A 19201-nucleotide genomic window follows, 5' to 3' on the forward strand; every position below is an offset into this window, starting at 1 on the left:
AGAGTGTTGCAGTCCGTATGATGAGCTCAGCAGACATGCAGTTCCACCAGGTGATTGCTGATTGGCTAATTGCTGCTGTCACTAGTCTTGGAAACTGCAGATCCAAGAGGAGCTCTGAGTAAATCAGTAGCACTTTGAATGAGAAACGATTAGGCACCCTGAATGGTTGCCATGGGAGATTCATTCAAAACAAGCATGAAAGAATCACAGCAACACTCCAAGTATGCTTTTGATGAATGAATAATAAGATATTGAACTAAAAAAAGTCATATTTTCCCCTCCTTTAATAAATCCCACTCTAATAACCGGCAATTGATTCATTTGTAATCTTGAATGTTCCCATTTGTCCTTTGAATGAAGACATTCCATTTACTCTCATTAGCCACAGATATCTTTGAACAGAAAGTCAGAAGCAGTGGTTGATCATATCTTTTACTTACAGACTCAAATATCTCTCAGAGAGAAAATTGCTATTAAGTTGATAAAGAATGATAAATGCTCTTCCCTTTTCAAAAATAATAATCTCATGATTTGCCAATTAGAGAATAACATTGAGCACAATCACAGCAGACTATCGAGCTCCAGAACAACTGGGTTTCACTTTTCAATCAAAGCAGGATTTTCTCTTAATTTTCAGCATATACAGGAATAAACTTCAACTGCGTATAAAAAAATTATACATATTTTGTTATGGAGGTGGAGTTTCTCGCTTGGCCTGAGGAGTGGCCTAGTTGACCAGAACAAAATTCATTCAGCAGGCATTCAGTGTTTTGGCCCCCACAGCGTGGAATCAGTTGCAGTCTGAACTTAAGATGCCGGAAATGATTTCACTGGACTTATTTCGAGCAGTTCTTAAAGATAGGCAACAAGATTCTATGAAACAGTGTCATTGTTTTTAAATTGTTTTTATTGTTTTATACTTGTGCATATGTATTAATTGTTTTTATCTTGTAACCAGGTTGCTATGTATTGCAAATTTTTGCTCAGGTCCCTCTTGAAAATGAGATCTAGATTTCAACGGGGTTTACCTGATTAAATAAAGGAATAAAGGTTAAAAAAAATCCACTGAATGAACAAACACCTCACTTCCTTCTTCCTGCGAATGTTCAGATAACAGGAAGGGTCATTAACAGTTTGGTTTCTGCTTTGACTTTCTCCAAAGCACCACGTCTCAATCCAGCTGGATGTAAGAGAGAAGTGGCTGTGAAAAAGCCCACATTATGATCTTGTGGTGAGGTAAACCCAGCAGCAGTAATTAAAGTAACAATGCAGTGTGAAAGTGAACCGCACCAGGTGAAAATGTAACAAATGTTGCAATTTTGATCCCCAACCGAACCGAATCTACCGGACCATCAGGTGTGAAAACACCCCTCGTCTGAATCTCTTTTTTTGAAAAAGTGGAATAAAACAATTTATAGAGCGGGTGACACAGTGAATGGTTTGAAAAGAATCACATTTTGGCAGTTCTTTAAAACTACAGGTATGAAAATGACAAAGTCCCTGCTCCAACACAGCGGTTTTAAATGACTGAATTACCTCCTCAGCATGTCTGCAGAGGCCTGGTAGTGAAACAATCATCAAACTGAACAAAGCTGAACTTCAGCCCTTGAGGCCTGGCACTGAATGCTACGGGTGAACGATATGCATATGTGGGCGTGGGTGTGGGTGTGTGTGTGTTTTTAAGCCTCTGTTGGTAAATTTTCCATTGGTATTTAGACTAAAATTGGCCTTTAAGCATCTATAACCTTTTGCTATAAAATGATCTAAACATATGCTCCAGTCTGATTGGCATTACCCTCCTTAATAGGAAGAAATATCCCCGTTTCCTCACTTATTAACTTATTTCCTAATTATGTAATGCAGCAGTTTTTGAAAGACCGTCACCTGCAAACACTGTAGAATTGTCCTGTTTGACCCACACTCAACCTACTCCTGCAGGCTGGCCCAATCTGAATGTGGCCATTCATCATCGCGCTCATCAATATATTCTTGCCATAAAGGTACTGTCACAACATACAAGTCAAACAGATTACCTGGGAAACTTTCTGAATTCTCCCCCAGGACTGCAGGATTGGATGCACAGGGCCAGGCATCTGAATCCCTGGAAGATTCAGATACTGCTGACCCCATCCATCTTCGAAGCTCTCAGATCTAATGGTTGGTTAGATTTGTAAAGAACACCATTCTTGTGCATTTACCAAAGTCTCACTGAAGTCATCTGGTAAGTGAAGTGGATCCTGGTGGGCGGTTTCTGCATCTCCTTTTCATTCTCTAAAAAGAGTAGCCTATATTTTCTCAAGGTACTTCCCTTACACGTCCTCACACAATCAAACTCCTTCAAAAGATGCAAAACGTTTCCTGCGGGAAAAAAAAATAGCACTGCACGATTAAGAACTCGAAGATCACAGCATTTTAAAATGCATTTATCCCACTTTCTCCTTCATTTCCTGCTCCTTTTGTTGCATGTCTATTCGTGAAAAATTACTTTGGATGCAAAATTCCTTTAAGAAAGAAAAAAAAAAAAAGCTCTGTTGTAGTGTTATTTGCGTAGGCAGGGAGGTAAAAGACATTCCACTGCCACAGGCCAGTTTCCACTTGGAAAGTCTGTGCAGCCTCCTTCCCTCCCCTCCTTCTGGTCGTCTAGCAGTTTATGAACCTTCAAGGAGTCCTACAAAGACTCAGTGAGTACAAGATGGCTTCCCAGCAGCTCTGTTTGAGGGTTATTGGGTTGGCTGCATTGCTGACACTTACAACTCTCGGAGGTAAGCATATTCTACAATATTTATTTGGCTTTTCTTCTGCTTCAGTGAGGTTTCACTTGTTTTGTGTCTATTCTGCACATTAGCCCACTCTCTCTTTTTTTCTTATTCCCTTTTCTGGTGTGGTTGGACACATGTTTGCTCTTGGAGAAGAAAATTAGTTAATTTCTAATAGTGCAACAATTTTATTTTATATAGAGTGAGCCTTAATTCATGCATCTCCCTCAAAATGTGCATTTTATCAATGCAGTTTAAAGTAGAGAAACATGTAAAACCCAGATGCTTTGATATTTGACAAGAGGAAAAATCCATCCCAGTCAATATTATGTTATTGCCAGAGTCACGTCACGGTTTAGCTTTAATTATAAGCCTGAACTGCATTTCCAGGAACTCATGAATTGTGTTCAAATGAGTCAAAGTCAGAAGGAAATTCTTAGAAAAGATTAAAAAGAAGACGGAGGCGAGCATGGGAATAATTCACACATAACCGAGACCATCTGGGCCCAGGCTGCGTCAGAGTCAATCCAGTCTGACACGGAGAAGGGAAACAGTTCAGAAATCAAGCTTGTCCTTTTAGAATACCTTCATTTTTTTTCTTTTGATCACTAAATTTCAGCGGTATGGTTTGGATTTCCGAAGTTTCTTTCTGTTTCTCAAGGGAAATTTTAGCATCAAAAAACATCATTGTAGTTAAAAATATCAACAGTGACTCTGAAATAAATGTACTAAAAAGTGTTGCATTGAAAGTGAAACAAAAAAAAGACATATTGAAATGCTAAATGGTATACATTAAAAACAAAAAACTCATTCGTAACCGAGTTGTCACACTGTGAGCAACTTTGGAGTCCTTGGAGTTAATGAAGCGCTATACAGTGGCAGGCCAGTTACAAGAAGAAAACCTCCATTCAATGTTAAATATAAAAATATTACACTCAGAGTAGGCAAAGGTATGAAGAACTTACATCAAATCAGGGGCATAAAATTTTCAGCATTTTTGTGATTTATGGCTTGTAAAAGCTACACTCTTGCAACAGGAAGCTATATTTATAAAATAACAAGGTTCTCCAGAATAACATGGAGGCATTCAACCCGGAAGGATTAATGATAACCATGGTGATACTACATAGATAAAGGCACAAAGATTGGTACAACATCAGACCACTCGTACTTCAGTAGAACTTAAATATATTAATAATAATTAATAGTTAGACCTTAACGACAAGTCACTTGTACTTATCAGATATTTCTATGGAACATTCGTTCTAATTATCCACCCAGAAACCAACCAGGTTCCTTCTTGAAACTCATGAGGTATTTTCCCTGATCGATAACCCCGCTCTGTCTAGTTCCTGAAAGTGCATTGTGTGGAAGGAAGCTACATGAAACGTGCACAAAATTACTACTGTAAGTTTCTAAAACATGTTTGAATAATACAATAAATCTTATTCGAACAAGATTTATAAGATGAAAATAAATAAGTGAAAAATTAAAGCTGATTGTGCACTTTGAGTGTAAGAGACCTAAATCAAATTAGTTATTTCTGCACACAACCTTGGCCAATACAGCTGATTCTGTTCTTACTTTTGCAATGCTTTTCTGTGCTACTCCACTTCTTAAAGTCAATCAATAAAAACCCTTGAAAGCGAAATGCCAAGTCAATAAATCCATCTGTTATTGCAGAATCTCACTGTGAGCCAAAAATAGTTTTTGCTTTTCAAAGAGAAACCCTGCTCCAAAAGCAGGGTTTAAAAAAATCTATCTTCAGCTTAACACAGCTCTTTTTTTCCTTTTTTTTTATTTTTTAGAAATTCTGACATTAATGTGTCTTTAAAGTATCATTTCCACTGATTACTTTAAGAAAACATACCGGTATTAATTTCCTTTTCGACAGCTGGGGATAAATTTATTCACACCTTTTTTATTTAAGCTAATTGCCTTTGTGTGAGTGACTTTTGAAGAAATAAGCTGTTCCTTTATCGTTTAATTCATCTGCACAAAAACCTGGTTATAATTAATCTCCTCCATCTGTAACCCCGACCACATGGTGAACACGTTCTGCTCGCTGGCAGACGGACTGAGATTTAGAGCTGATGTCTAAGCTGCTCAGTTTACTCTGCGATAGATTTCCTTCAGTCTGCCTCGAGTTTTAAAACCCAGACGATTAAATCCATGTATAAACTCTCTGAGAGCATAGCTGAGCCATTTGCAAGTGCAAATGCACAAAAAAAAGATCATCCAAGTTGGTGAAGTGGAAGATTTGTTTGTTGGTTGCCTCTGGTCCAAGAGTATTTTGAACACAGAGCAGAGTTGCTCCTCCGGGCTCTGAAATAGTAGCAGGAAACAGATGCATCAATAATATTCATAAGCAAACAAGCTGAAAACTTCTTCCCCTGGACGTACCAAGTTATTTTCTGGGCTTTCTCTTCCGTTTTAGCATCTTTCGAAGCACAAAATATGCTGCCAGCTAGTTTCTTTATGCTTTTATAGACTAAATAAACAGAGGTTTTTGTTGTGAGTAAAATAATGTATTTTCATTTTGAACATATTTTGTTTCATATGAAATATCCAATGACAAGAACAGCGTACAACACATGATTTAAAGGTAAAGGCGTCATGAAGTTGCCTCGTCGTGTTCATCCGTCCAAAGTCTAATTTGTCTTCACTATGCTCATCTGAAGGTGTGATTTCTACCCCCTTCCACCTTAAAGGGGTGTTAAATGAGGCTTAATCCACTCTGCAAAAGAAGGAAAATGGGATCTGAGCAAATAGTTCACTTTAAAAATACTTTAAAATCTGCAGCATGGACTTCACTTTATTGCAACCTACATCCAGATTCTTTCTTCCTTTCTTTTTCTCTTTCTGAGTACTAACAGCTTTGAAGCATAACGTCAAGTCGTGTTTAACATATTCAAGAAAGTGGGGGGAAGGGTAAACCTTTTATATTCCCACTCCTTATCCATTTATCCTCATATCGCCTACATAACCTCACATATATTATATGAGTCCAATATGGAATATATGCCATTTAATATTTAACCCATCAATATAGAATTTATTTAAATTTAATTACAGAAGCAAGAATAATCAGTTCCCCTTGAATTGACAAAACAAAAAATCTAGGAGAAACAGAAACATCAAAAATCATCATTCAATAACGATAAACTGTGAAGATATAAAAAATGTCGGTACAGTGCACGTGTCCAACTCAAGGCCCACCAAAACTTTTTTCAAAGGCCACACAAATAGGATCTTCACGATAATAGTTTTGTGATTATTACTTTATTGATCAAATCAAATCAAAGCAGTTTTTATGACTGTGTACTGCCAAATTACACCAATGTGAAAATATGTTAAATAATATTGAATTTTAAGTTCTCATCGAATTTGGACAAAGCTATTTAACAGTCAATTAAAGCTGTAATTTTATAAAATATGTTGTTTATATACTTGTTAAAACTGTCCCTATGTCCTGACAGTATGAGACAAAAAAATCTGTGAAAAAAATCAAGTGCTTCTGCCTCCGTTCTGTGCTGCTTCTGCAACGTGTAGAAATGCACAACTGTCAGAAACAACCAATCAGATCCAGAATGAGGGACTTAGTGCTGCCAATCATCCTCGTGTTCTGTCGCAACAGGCCTTTTGAGGACATTCGTAATGTTGATGTGGCCTAAAATGAAAACGAGTTCGACATCCCTGGTATAATGAGATACTTTTATTACATACTCAAAACAAGACATAACCAAAATCTCACACTGTCACTGTGATTTAACATAATGAATAACAATGTCCCTGATTGTTAATGTATCAAAAACGAAAGTCTGCTCACCTGTTAATATGAAACTGAAATTATGTTCTTATACTGTTTCCGTGGTGAGACAAATGTGTCAAGGTTTCAAAATAAATGACTTTCTGAAAATACTGCAAGTGCTTCTCCAGGTTCTTCCCCCTCTTTTCTTAACGTGTTGTGTTGATCAGAGGGATGCATTGTGGAGACATGACAGGCAAAGAATGGGTTGAGTAGAAAGGTTCAAGGTTTCTGAGCGCTTCAGCACCCTTCAGCAAAGCACTTTCCTGGATGTGAAGGTTGATTTGAGTTCAGATCACAATGGCTTTGAACTCAAACCTCTTACGTTTCGATTGGCTTCCTTTGCAGACGTGTCCAGCGAGAACCGCCTGCAGAAGATCTTAGTGAAAAGAAATGGTAACACTCAGACGCCACCAATTTTTTTTATTTATTATTTATTAAACTGACCCACATCAGAAAAAAAGAAGTCCTTTTAATTTGTTCCCTCTTTCACTAATTTATGTAGTGGCAGAAGCTGAACATGCTCCATCCAAGTCTTCGGTTGCCATCCCTTCGTCTAAGGCCCAAGAGTTCCTGGCCAAGCTGAGCAGAACAAAGAGGAACGTCTGGGATCGCAGCAGGCCAGACGTCCAGCAGTGGATTATGCAGTTCATGCAAATGGGATTTGATGAACAGGTAAATTTTCTATTATTTACTTTTTTGTTGTTGTTGTTGAAAAACCGATGAGTTCTTGGTGTAGCTACCAGACATGAGCACTTTCCTCAAGAATACAGAAAATAAAATGTACTTAATGAGCAGAGATGGAAAGTTGTTCTCGTCTCTACGGTTTAAATTTGACACGACTGCAAGACTGACTGTACAGTCAAGAGTTCACAGCAAGGTCAAGAAGATTCAGTTCTTTCGGATGAAATTATGGTCGATTTAGCTTTTACCAATTTGACTTGTGCTCTATCAAATAGCATGCACTTCCTGACTTTAAAAAGGCTTTAAGTCCTTTTAAGTCTTGAAGCTTAAAGGGCTTCAAGACTTTTAAGCTAAAGCAAAATTGATGGCTATAATGCCTGCCAACATTTTCACAAGAGTCCTGCTAGCTTTTTTTAAACTTTAAGTTAACAAGACATCTAAGACATTAAAGAGTTTAAAAAAGCTAGAATTAGAGAAACTGAAACTTAAAGCACATAGTAAATAAAATACAGAGTAAACATCAGCCTCATCTAAATAATCCCCTATAGAAAGCACCTGCATACTCCAGCATACTGGAATAAATAATAAATACAGATGAAAACCTATGTGAGAAACGGCATTCAACTTCTGTGTGACAAACATGAATGCCGTTTCTCACACAGAAGTTTAAAGCTACTCACTGATCCAGACTCAGCTCTCTTTCAGGTCACTGACCACCATGATTTCACCAGAGACGGTGAGGAACAGAGAGCAGAGATAAGAGCAGGGAGGGAGGGAGGCGGACCGCTCAAAATAAACCCCCTGCTGCGACTGTTTCCAACAGCTGACAGCAAGTTACAGGCAGCCATAGCAGCACTTCACCAACACTCACTGAACATCACGCCTCGTACATATGCCATCGGTTGTTGCTTCCTTAAAAGGCCAAAGCTGTCAAACGATTGGCCTTTTCAAAGTTTGGCTTTCATACGTTTTTTTTTTTTTTTTAATCATGGCGCTGCCTCCTGTCAGTGTCAGTGGACGTCTTATCAGTTGCTGGTTTGTCTGTTGTTGAGTTCACCGAACCTGATCTGTCTGGGATGTCTTTTTCTCGCCAGAGGCTGGAGGCCGACCTGCAGCACTGGATGGACCACGCCCGCTCCCACGACCAGGGTCGACAGCATCACTACGATGAAAACGCCCCCATCGGGCCAAGGTCTTCTTACAGGCACGGGGCAAATGTCAACTACGACTACTATTAACATCGCCCACACACAAATGTTTCCAGCTGTGATGGAAGCTAAAGCAAAAATGATGGCTATAATGCCTGCCAACATTTTCACAGGAGTCCTGCCAACTTATTTTGATTGCATCCGTCAGTAAATCCCTGCAAGTGTTTCTGTATTCCTACAATAAATGAAACTGTTCAGCCTCAAGTTTGGGGCACTGGCTTTTAATAGAAATAAAGACGAGGTTTGTGCTGACTTTTGTCTCCTGATTTTACTATTTAAACTTGAGTCATCTTCATTTGAAGCTCATCAAGAAGTTAATTGTAATCAAATTCAAAAGGGAGAGATAATATGGTTATTAAAGCAGACATTGGTACTGACTTTGAATGTGGCCAAAACCAGCCATGACTTCTCTAATCACCACCAGCTGTAGCAACTTCATGCTGGACCTCCAGCAGTGCTGATTAAGTGACTTTTTCTTCCTTGAAAAACCCTTCCCTTCTCTACTTCAGAAGTGGATTTTTTTCTTCCACTCAACTTTTCCATAGTACTTTCCCTATAAGCCAACTTCTTTGGTATATTCGGTCACTGTAAAGAGAGCAATCTCTTCCATGAACCACCCATGATGCTTTTGTATTAAATAAAAATTATTCTTTAATTTTTTTTTCTAAATAAAACAAACAAGATCGAGGCTTTGATTCAGTAAAAATAAGTTTCATGTTCGGGTCTTTCTACCTTCATATTAAACATTTAGCAGATCAGTAATGTTTTAAGATTGATACATTTCTTTTGCATTAACTACACAATTAGATAGTTCTAGGTTTAATTTTTTATTTTTAAAAACAGCAGATTCTAAAGAATAAAAATAAATTAAAGCAAAAGCAGCTCACCAAAGGAAGACAGTTTTACACTCCAACCTTAAGTTTTCTAACCCTTCCTGGTTTATTTTTTTACCTCAGTTGTTTTGGTGTGCATGTTTTGCTGCACTTCAAATTCAATTTAATTACAGAAGTTCATCCAAACAAAGGCACTTCATTTGTTGAGATAAATAACTTGATTAAGTTTCAATTTCTTAGTTCTTGTACACTCAGTGTGAAAATATACAACAGCTTAGGAGCCCAAACAACTGCAGACATAAAACATTTCTTTTGACTGTCAGGTTTTCTTATCACTACATATTCTGTTCTTTTGATCTTAATTAGAAATCAGTTTTGAAGCTTTTAGCAGAACGTTCTGAACTGAAGTGGCAACATCACACGCAAATCATTGGAAATATTTTATTAAAATAGCCTCTTCACATCAATATGATACTGCACACCGTGACATGAAAATTTCACAAACACAATATCTTTAAAAACAATTATGGCGCCGTGAACTGTTGAGCTGGAGAATTTGTCCACAACCTGCCGTGCGCTACGGGTTTGGCAGACTGACAAGACGTCCAGTGGGAAAACAAACTCGGACGGCTCCTCTCCAGACACGATACACCATGAAATTGATAAACGCCATTCGTTTCCGCGAGGTCTGAGCTGCTCGCCAAGATTCTCATGGCGTTGTATTAAATGGCAAGAACAGCACGAAATCCACGAAAATATACTCCCAAAACATAGGCTGGAATTCCAGTCCTCCGCTCCAGCAGGTAGCTTCTTTGATTCAGGCTTGTCCATCAGTTTTGAAAGCTTCATGGAGGGAGACCTCACCAAATCACAGCTGCCGCTCCGACACAAGGCATCATCCGCTTTTAAAGAGAGCTCAGAGAGAAAGCCGCCGCCGCCGCTGTGACCCAAAACGGGACACTGTTCCAAAAAGTGCTCTACTCAGCAGGGTACATCAGAGAGAAGCTCCTCTCTGATGGTGGAGGAGTGTTCGGCAGAGCAGACCGCTGCTGCTCAGTTATGTCTGGGCCTTCCTTTCTTCATGCGGGCAGCTTTAGGTTTGGGGATGTACTGGTTGTTGGCCTGGTGTTCTAGTTCCCTGCTGAAATACTGAATAGTTTTGTTCAAACCTTCCTCCAGCGGCACCTGTTCACACAAAACATTATTACTCTGTTAGTATAAAAACGTCATGTGCTACAGACAGGTTTAGTTACACAGAGAGTTGTGGTTTTTTGAAGTGGGCCTTTGAGTAAATGAACAACTTCATGTTTTGATGAAAGAGAGGTTAGCTTTTAATTTAATACCTAGTTAGAGGATTTTAAACTTAACCAGTCCTGATTGATGGTAAGTTAAAAATGACAAACCATTTATGCCGCTAGCGCTAGACTAGACGTTTGTTTGATTGCACTGACCCAAAATACTCTGCATTATAGTCCACTTCCTGCTTTTGGAGCGGTCTCTGGTCTGCTTGGCATTCACATACATATTTAAACCACATCAGAGTTCACTTCTACTGAACCAAGACCTAGGATTTTAGGTTTTGGTCTAAATGAACCAGACTTTCTGGGGAAGCAAACCAGAGTTCGGTTAAAGCGGACTAATTAGGGCTGGTGTGAATGCACCCTGTGTCTCCCATATAGCTTCGCTAACTTATTACTATTGTGTACAAGCTTTACACAATATAAAGTTCGTATATATACAAACTTTCAAACACTATATATAGATCTACATGACTGTAGAGGCTTGTCCTCTACAGTCATGTTTCATGTCCGTTTCAGTTTCACAGTTTAAAGCCTCCAAGGATTTAGCATATGAGCTTTAAAACAACTTTTTATCAACAACCAAAGGCTACATGTGTGGATGAGAACAGCTCATGTCGTGCAGCACACATACCACGGGTTCCCAGCCGAGCATCATCTTGGCTTTTCGGATGTCGGGTCGCCTCCTCTGGGGATCGTCCTGGGCCTCCGACAGAAACTGGATCTGACTTCGGCTCACTGCGCGTCCGCGATGCGCATTTGGATTCATTTGAATGGGTTTAGGGACAGAGAATAACATGTTCACAGGGGGGAAAAACTGTAATAACATCAAACTTTTAAGAGATTTTTTTCTTCCTATTTTTTAAACTGCAGCTTTAGAAAAATAAATAAATTAGCAGAGAACAAACTGATCTCAGGTTTTTGCATTATTACCTAGTAAAAATGTTCCGCTCTCTTCCTTTCCCTTCAGATGAACTTATCTATGTGCCACATACAGTGACAGGAAGATTCTGAAGGTTTTCACTCAATGCAATACGAGTCGTGATAGCTTTTGCATGCATATGTCCTACATAATTTATTCTGTGTTGGTCTGAAAATTGTACAAGAGATAAACGTGAATGAGGGATTACAGGGGTCAGAAGCCTACACTGACAGCGAGAGGGATTACCATCTTACCAACAAGACTTTTGATGAGTTGGGCAAACTCCAATATGGTGTGCTCTTCAGGGTTTCCCTGAAATTACAACATTTATGTTCATTAAATCATTCTTGTGAGCGACATACACGTGAATAGGCACGAGAAACGCTTCCATTCCTATTTTGTAGAAGAATAAATTTTGTACATCAGATTTTAAGAATGTTGCTCACCAAGTTGACTGGGCTGCTGATGTTGCTGTTCATCAGCAACACGAGGCCGTTAACCAGGTCGCTGCAAAAAAAAAAAAAGAAAAAAAAAAGAGCTTCATCAACATCAAAATTATAAACTTTTATAGATACTGTATAATAAAAATGCTATAGATTGTTTAATCAGTAAATCCATTTTGAATGTGCTTCCGAAACTCAAGTTTAATCCAAATGTTTACTTTCACTGTATAAAAAGACACAAAACATTTTTCCCTCACTCTGACAGTAAATCAGACTAATACTTTTGGATAGGTGGGGATTACGATATTTTCATCCTTATAAATGCCAGAATAAATTGGCATACAGTACAGACCAAATGTTTGGACACACCTTTTAATTCAATGAGTTTCCTTTATTTTCATGACTATTGACATTGTAGATTCACACTGAAGGTATCAAAACTATGAATAACACATGTGGAAATATGCACTAAACAAAAAAGTGTAAAACAACTGAAAATACCCCTTATATTCTAGTTTCTTCAAAGTAGCAACCTTTTGCTGTGATTACTGCTTTGCACACACTCTGCATTTTCTTGATGAGCTTCAAGAGGTCGTCACCTGAAATGGTTTTCACTTCATAGGTGTGCCCTGTCAGGTTAATAAGTGGGATTTCTTGCCTTATAAATAGTCAAGAAAATAAAGAAAACCCATTTTAATTAGAAGGTGTGTCCAAACTTTTGGTCTGTACTGTACATCTCCTTAGTATACGGTTGAAATGCATTTTAACATGTATAATTTGGGTCAGGTGTTTTGGGTTTCCTCACAGTTGTTTGTTGGTGTTTTGACCCATTCCTTCATACAGAATTAATAACAGCTTGGGACAGTGAAGTCTGTCATCTCCAGAAAGTGTTATGATTTATTGGACCTAAACATTTTAAACCTTTCCAAACGGTAAGGTTTAACCAGGGCAACAGCTCATCACATCCACCCTCACCCTGGATGAAATTATGAACGACTGTGAACAGGTTTGTTCCCAAATCTTTAGTGTCTGGAAGAAAACTGAAGATGAGGCATTTTATTTTACAGCTTCACACGGAGTCCAAGTTACAACAAAAATCTTGGAGAAAATGCCTTCATCAGTAAAAGAAATCTGACAGCAGAACTGACTTTGACAGAAACCCTGTGGAGGTTTTTTTTTTTTTCAACCTCAAAGCCTGACCGGTTTGGAAAAACTTTTGCAAAGCAGAACCATGATTTGGCAAAGATGAAGATTATCTGAATATAAATCAACGCAAAAGCTATTAATAGGAATAATAGCTATTCGGGAAAATTCTCAAATTTTCTTAATCATAAGTAAAATAAGGGATAACTTGAAAAGCTACACTTCCATATACTCCTTACATTTCCAGAGGTGTAGTGAAGTGTCTCGGTAACATAAAAAAAAAGAAGAAAACCAAAGTACCAAAAATACTTTTTGAATTACTATTCATTGAATATGAATACTAATGAATACCATTCATTAGTTTTATGAAACCAATGAAGTTTCATAAAAATTGGACTTAGCACCACTTAGTGCCTGTTGCACAGTCTTATTCTGGTGCAACATTTAAGCGGTTTTTCCTACTGAGACCTGATGTTATTTAGAATTTAAAATGTTGAAACGTTTTGATCTGAGCCGAGTATTCAAACAGATCTCTCTAAAGCTTTTGAAATTCTATTCACTGGTATTTGTTGAAACTATCACTTTAAAAGTAGAATATATTTTTGCTTTAAACTGCTTCTGAAAAGGCTTAAAAGGGAGCAGAGTGGTTAATTGACACAGATGTGATGGATGAGTGAAAGAACAGAGTCTCTGCTTATGAAAGTTCGCTTGGAATGCCAGAGGAAGATAACATCACCGTATTGACTGCCAAGCTACACATTTAATTTCATGGACGAAATCTGAGATGATACTCAAGCTCTAAGCAAACGGCCTTATGCAACACGCTCGGTACCAAAACCTTTAGGAGCTCTTTGTCACTGAACTGATGCTAAATATTAGGTTACTGAATGCTATGCTGTCATTCTTGGTAATTATATCTGAAATAAATGCGTAGATGGATGTGGTGCAACAAGAAACACATTCCGCCTGCAGTGATTTAGAGGCTCCTGGTTATTAAAAGACTGAATCGATTGTGGCAATTTTATTTTGTACTGTTCCAGGAAAACTGCTTTGTTCCTTAATCTAATAAGATGGTTGCAGCTGACTTTGTAAATCAAAACAATTTTAGGAGCTTAAACGCAGAATCCCCCTATCGAAAAGCAGCTAAAGTTAGTTTGTGGTATTTCTGAGCATAATTATTTGTTGTCCAAAGAAAAGCTGTAATTTACAATAATATAATCCCAATTATCTTTTGAGGTGCTTCAGCCATTACTTTATTGAAAAGAAATGTTTGTCCTTGATAGAACATGATTACTGCGCCAAAAATCATTAGCTGGGATTTATTGATTAAACATGTTGTGATTTTTTGTTTAACATCAGAGCTGCAGCTTGTGTCCATTCAAACAGCCCAATTATGCAATGCACAGAGCATGCATGTATGGTATATAAAGGACAATAACCTACCAAGTATTGTATTAAAGCAGACGTATTATTATAATCTTGGACACATTGATATTGTAATGATGATACAGAAAGCAGCCCTACAGAACATTTGAACCAGTTTTGGAAATCAAATAAGATACAATGTTTATCCCATTAAGATGTACAAGTGCACTCACATTTAGATAAAACTTGTAAAACTTGAAATGGATTAACACAAGTTATCCAATTTTCTGAACCAACAGTGCTTTTATTTTGAAGAACTGGAAAATTGGTAACAATAAGGCCAGTCCGTGAATCAGGAAATAGATTCTGGTAGTGAGTTATGTGTGGTTCTTATCATAAAGCTACCGCCAAGCATGAAAGTTGTATCAATGATTTATGAATAGGACCTGTTATTAAGTCAAACGCACCTATAAACACAGAATCTTGCACATTTACTGATGGTAAAAGGTTGATTGGTTGAGCTACTCTTATCTTGTTGAATACCTCAGGTCAAAGTCAAATCTCAAGTTTTTAAAGCACTCATCTAAGTAAGTCTTAAGTATTTATTTTTGCAGCTTTAGTTAAATTCAAATACTCAAGACCCCAACTCTGTTTTGGAAATGCCATGAGAACTGGCAAACTAAAGGCTGGAGTCCAAACAAAAACACACACAAAGAAATTGGGCCTTTTAAAATGACCTTTTTCATAAGCAGGACACTTTCCCTTGAAGTATAAATGAAACTTCAACTGTTTTTCCAAGCCAACAGAGCAAAATAAACATGAAAATATTTAAGACAAATAGAGCTAACACACAACAACTGAGAGCAGATGATCTTTTTGCTCTATGTAGCAAACTTATCACATGAATGTATTTTTTTAAGCCATTCTGATTGAAGGCTGGGAATGTCCAAGTATAATTACAGTTTTATAATGTAGAAATCTTTTTATATTGAACAAATAAAACAAAACTCTAGAAATTTCACCATTTCACTCTTGACAAGTTTAAGTGGACGCCAATTTATTTTCTTTTTTTATGTGAGATCGGGGGAACATAATATTGGTTTACCAAAAGGCGTGAAGCTTTTTATTTATTTTTATAAAATGCATTAATATAAAAGTTCACCAAACACTGTTGACACACACGTCACACAGGGCAGCAGGTACATGGTTTGATGAGATAGGAAGACTTCAAACGCTCTGTGTCTCTGATCTCTCTCTGTCAAATTGTTGAAATTAATCTCCTCATCCTCCACAAACAAACCAATAGCTACTGTTTGAACCTGGAAAATATTGATATTTCTGACTCAGACCTGAAGCTGTTTCAGTCTGACTCGCACCGATTACAAATGCCTTCAAGGAATTCACTGAACAACATACCGGTATGTCCTATTTAATCTATACATCAAAAGGAGAAAAAAGCTGTTTTACTCTAGTACACTTGTTTTAGGGAACAAAACCACCAAATACAAGGTTAGAAAAAAAAACCAACAATCGATGGTAAAAATCTTTAAATTATGATACTAAACGGTTCAATATTTTGGATTAAAAGGCAAAAGAAATGCTTAATTTCCTACCTTACATATTGGAAGGCTCTAGTTTGGGATCCAGTACCGTACACCTAAAAGAATATAAATTAGTAGTATTACTATTTGTCGATAGAAAACACATCTCCTTGGAAAAATACCCCCATCTGCATTTGCTAAGTTATAGAAGTTTATGTTTAGGTGGCTGCAAGCTCAACAATCCATATCAATCACCAAGTGAAAAAACAAAAATCCTGTCTGAGAGAAATTCGTTTATCACTGGAAAGAATTGAAAGCCGATTAAGTAAAAAGCTCAAAAATACATACAGTGAGAGGTTCTCCTTGTAGAGCCTGAAGGATGAAATTACTGACGACTCGTCCGTCATTCATGTGCATCCGGGAACCAAACGTGTTGAAGATTCTCGCCACTCTCACCTCCACACCTTCCTGCAAATACAGAGGAAGGGGAGTTATGGTTCCATTTCCCTCAGCCTTATTCATCTAATCTGCAGGAACCAAGAGGCTTAGAGAAAATATTGTATTGCATCAACAAGTACTGACTAAAACAACCATCAAAGTTGCCTTTGATTAACAATAACTGGTACATTGACATTTTTAGAATGGATTGCAACTTTTCATTACTTTTCATTTATTTTGCCACTGCAGTTTAATGTTTTTTGTTGTTTAGTGAGTTATGTTTTTATGGTACACACAAACCGCAATGTCAGCCTAAATCTGTCTCTTATGGCTGTACAACTTTCTATTCATCGTAAATGTTAAACGTTAGGCACGTACCGTAGAGGTTGATCGGTTTGTAAGAAATAAATTGTGAAAGAAAATTCTACCTGACAAGTTCAGAAAGATTTTTATATATTTAGTGTCAATATTGTCAATGTTTTTCTTTGTCAATGTTCTGGAATGGGTTTATGGAATATTGTAACAAATTCAGGTTGCTTTAATTAAAATCACCTCATCGCCACACAAAATTAAATTACACCTTTACCCAACGTTACACAAACAATTTCTGGAAGAATAGTTTACAATGTTCTAGTATACAATCTTTTAATATTTTTTTTAAATTGAGGGAATAATTTCCAGGAAGAAGCACAGGGTGAAGGCTGAGCAATTATGCAAACTCTACATTAGCGTAACAAACTTTATCTATACAAATTTTTAAAAAAATCTAAAAACAAACAAGGTTTGTTCCCTTTCAGTCGATTCACTCGGTACAACACATAGAGTATGGGATATCACGCCCTGCGTGGCCTAACTGAAGACACCTTTAATCACGCCGTAAGGCAAATGACGTGTGATGACGGGTGGCAGGCCCCGCCTGCATATAAATACACCCCCATCACAGTCATTATTCAGTTCTTACGCTCTTCACCTCGCTGAGAACACCTAACTTCAAATCCGTGCTTTCTAGCTGCTGCTAGATAGCATCGCTCTTGTTTTCTTTTCCAAAACTAGCTTAACTGCTCCTGTTGGTGTTAGCTACTGCTGCCTTCTGGTTAGCGTGTCTACCCGCTGAGCGCTAGTTGTTTCTTCGGTTTGTCTATTTTTTACTTTTTTTTTTGGTTTCGTGGTTCGGGATGAGCACGAAGCAAAAAATGGCGAAGCAGAAGTCTTCCGTTCGCCCCTGTCCTCAGGAGTGCGGCTTCACGCTTCACGAAAAGGACCAGCACGAAGCATGCCCCGTCTGCCTTGGAATTGTCCACGCCAGAAGAGCGTTGTCGGAGCCGACCGCTTGTGCTTTTTGTAGCCAGCTTCGGCGCTCCACGCTTGAACGGCGGGTCAAGTTTGTGCAGAAAGTGCTGGGAGAGGCTACCGTGTCACAACAAGACCCCTTGCTGTCCGAGTCTAGGAATCCGGTTTCGTCCGAGTCTGACGAGGATGAAGGGGCCAAAGCTTCCACTTCCAGCTGGGCAGCCCCTGCTTCCAGCTGGGCAGACCATATGGAGTATGTGGACGGGTTAGCCGAAACGGTACAGGACGCAGCGCCATCTCATTATCACCTCGAGGCTCAGGGTGATGATGACGTGCTAGACATCGGCCTGGAAAGTCACAGTCTTTCGGAAGATGATGACGACTTTTCCGCGGGTCAGTGTCCATCTGCTGCCGCTTCATCCGCGGTGGGTCAGGACGACACATCGTTCCTTTCCCTTTGCCGTCGTGCAGCTGATAAGTTAGACGTCGAGTGGCCCACCCCTCCTCCTGCTCAGAAGGTGTCCCGTTTCACTGGATTCTACCTTCCGACGGAGCCAGCTGCGGTTAAAAACCGCCTGCCCATGTTCCCAGATTTTGTCTCGGAGCTAACGTCGTCCTGGAACAAACCGTTGTCCACGCGTGTTACAGTGCCTGGCTACGGGCAGTATGTGGACCTGGAGGGTGCTGACAAAGCGGGTCTGGTTAATTTACCACCGATGGAGGCGTCCTTGGCAGCTTACCTGGCGCCATCATACAACCATGGTGTGGGCGGCTCTGCCACCTTGCCCTCAAAACAATGCAGGTTTTCCGCATCTCAGTTGGAGAAGACCTATCGCGCTCAAGCAACCACTGCTCGCTCCCTGAGCTCGGCCACCATGCTTCAAACTTATCAAGCTATGTGCTTGTCCGAGCTAGGGGCTCAGATGCCTCCTGATAGCCATCTGATCCCCCTCTTAAATGAGATCAGAATCACTGCTGATTATATTCTTCGCACATCCCGCTGTGCTGCGCTCTCACTGGGGAGGGGGATGGCTTCCACAGTGGTTGCTCAGAGACACTTATGGCTAACGCTTTCTGACGTTCCCGATAGGGACAGGGCCATATACCTGGATGAGCCGGTGTCAACAGATGGGCTTTTTGGGCAGTCCCTTGATGCAATCCAAGCGAAGTTCGAGCTTAAGAAAAAGCAAACTGAAGCTCTTCGTTGCATCATTCCCAGACGTGACGCTAGGTCCAGGTCCAACATGAGCGCACGCAAGCCGGTGACGACACCGGCACCACCTAAGAGAGCAGCACCCCCCGCAGCTCTGAACACTACAATTTTACAGCCGTTGAAAAAGCAGTCGGCTTGGAGCAAAGGCCCCCCTCCGGGTTTTCAACGAGATTTGACGTCTCGGAAGAAAAAGCCTCAGTCATCCTGACGACGTGAGACGGCGTGACAACAGAGGGGCATCAGAAGCAGGGAGACCTGA

At 39.1% G+C, this 19201-nt stretch overlaps 2 protein-coding genes across 2 annotated transcripts in view; one reads left to right on the top strand and one right to left on the bottom strand.

Moving 5' to 3' along the window:
* Positions 1–2624: 2624 nt before the first annotated feature.
* ecrg4a (ECRG4 augurin precursor a) lies at positions 2625–8708 on the top strand. Its single transcript, XM_028023919.1, has 4 exons — positions 2625–2762; positions 6913–6960; positions 7070–7239; positions 8343–8708. Exons 1-4 carry the CDS (start codon positions 2651–2653, stop codon positions 8484–8486), a joined length of 474 nt encoding a protein of 157 aa, XP_027879720.1. The 5' UTR covers positions 2625–2650; the 3' UTR covers positions 8487–8708.
* Positions 8709–9716: 1008 nt separating this feature from the next.
* Positions 9717–19201, bottom strand: part of uxs1 (UDP-glucuronate decarboxylase 1) — a 40584-nt gene continuing 31099 nt past the window's right edge. Inside the window, exons 11-16 of the mRNA XM_028023887.1 lie at positions 16350–16469; positions 16074–16117; positions 11956–12016; positions 11764–11821; positions 11222–11325; positions 9717–10474 (exon numbers count right to left, since the gene is read on the bottom strand). Of these exons, the coding sequence (XP_027879688.1) occupies positions 10343–10474; positions 11222–11325; positions 11764–11821; positions 11956–12016; positions 16074–16117; positions 16350–16469 (519 nt within the window). The 3' untranslated portion in view covers positions 9717–10342. The remainder of the gene's footprint in view (positions 10475–11221; positions 11326–11763; positions 11822–11955; positions 12017–16073; positions 16118–16349; positions 16470–19201) is intronic.

Source organism: Xiphophorus couchianus, chromosome 7 (assembly GCF_001444195.1).
Source record: "Xiphophorus couchianus chromosome 7, X_couchianus-1.0, whole genome shotgun sequence".
Lineage (NCBI taxonomy): Eukaryota > Metazoa > Chordata > Actinopteri > Cyprinodontiformes > Poeciliidae > Xiphophorus > Xiphophorus couchianus.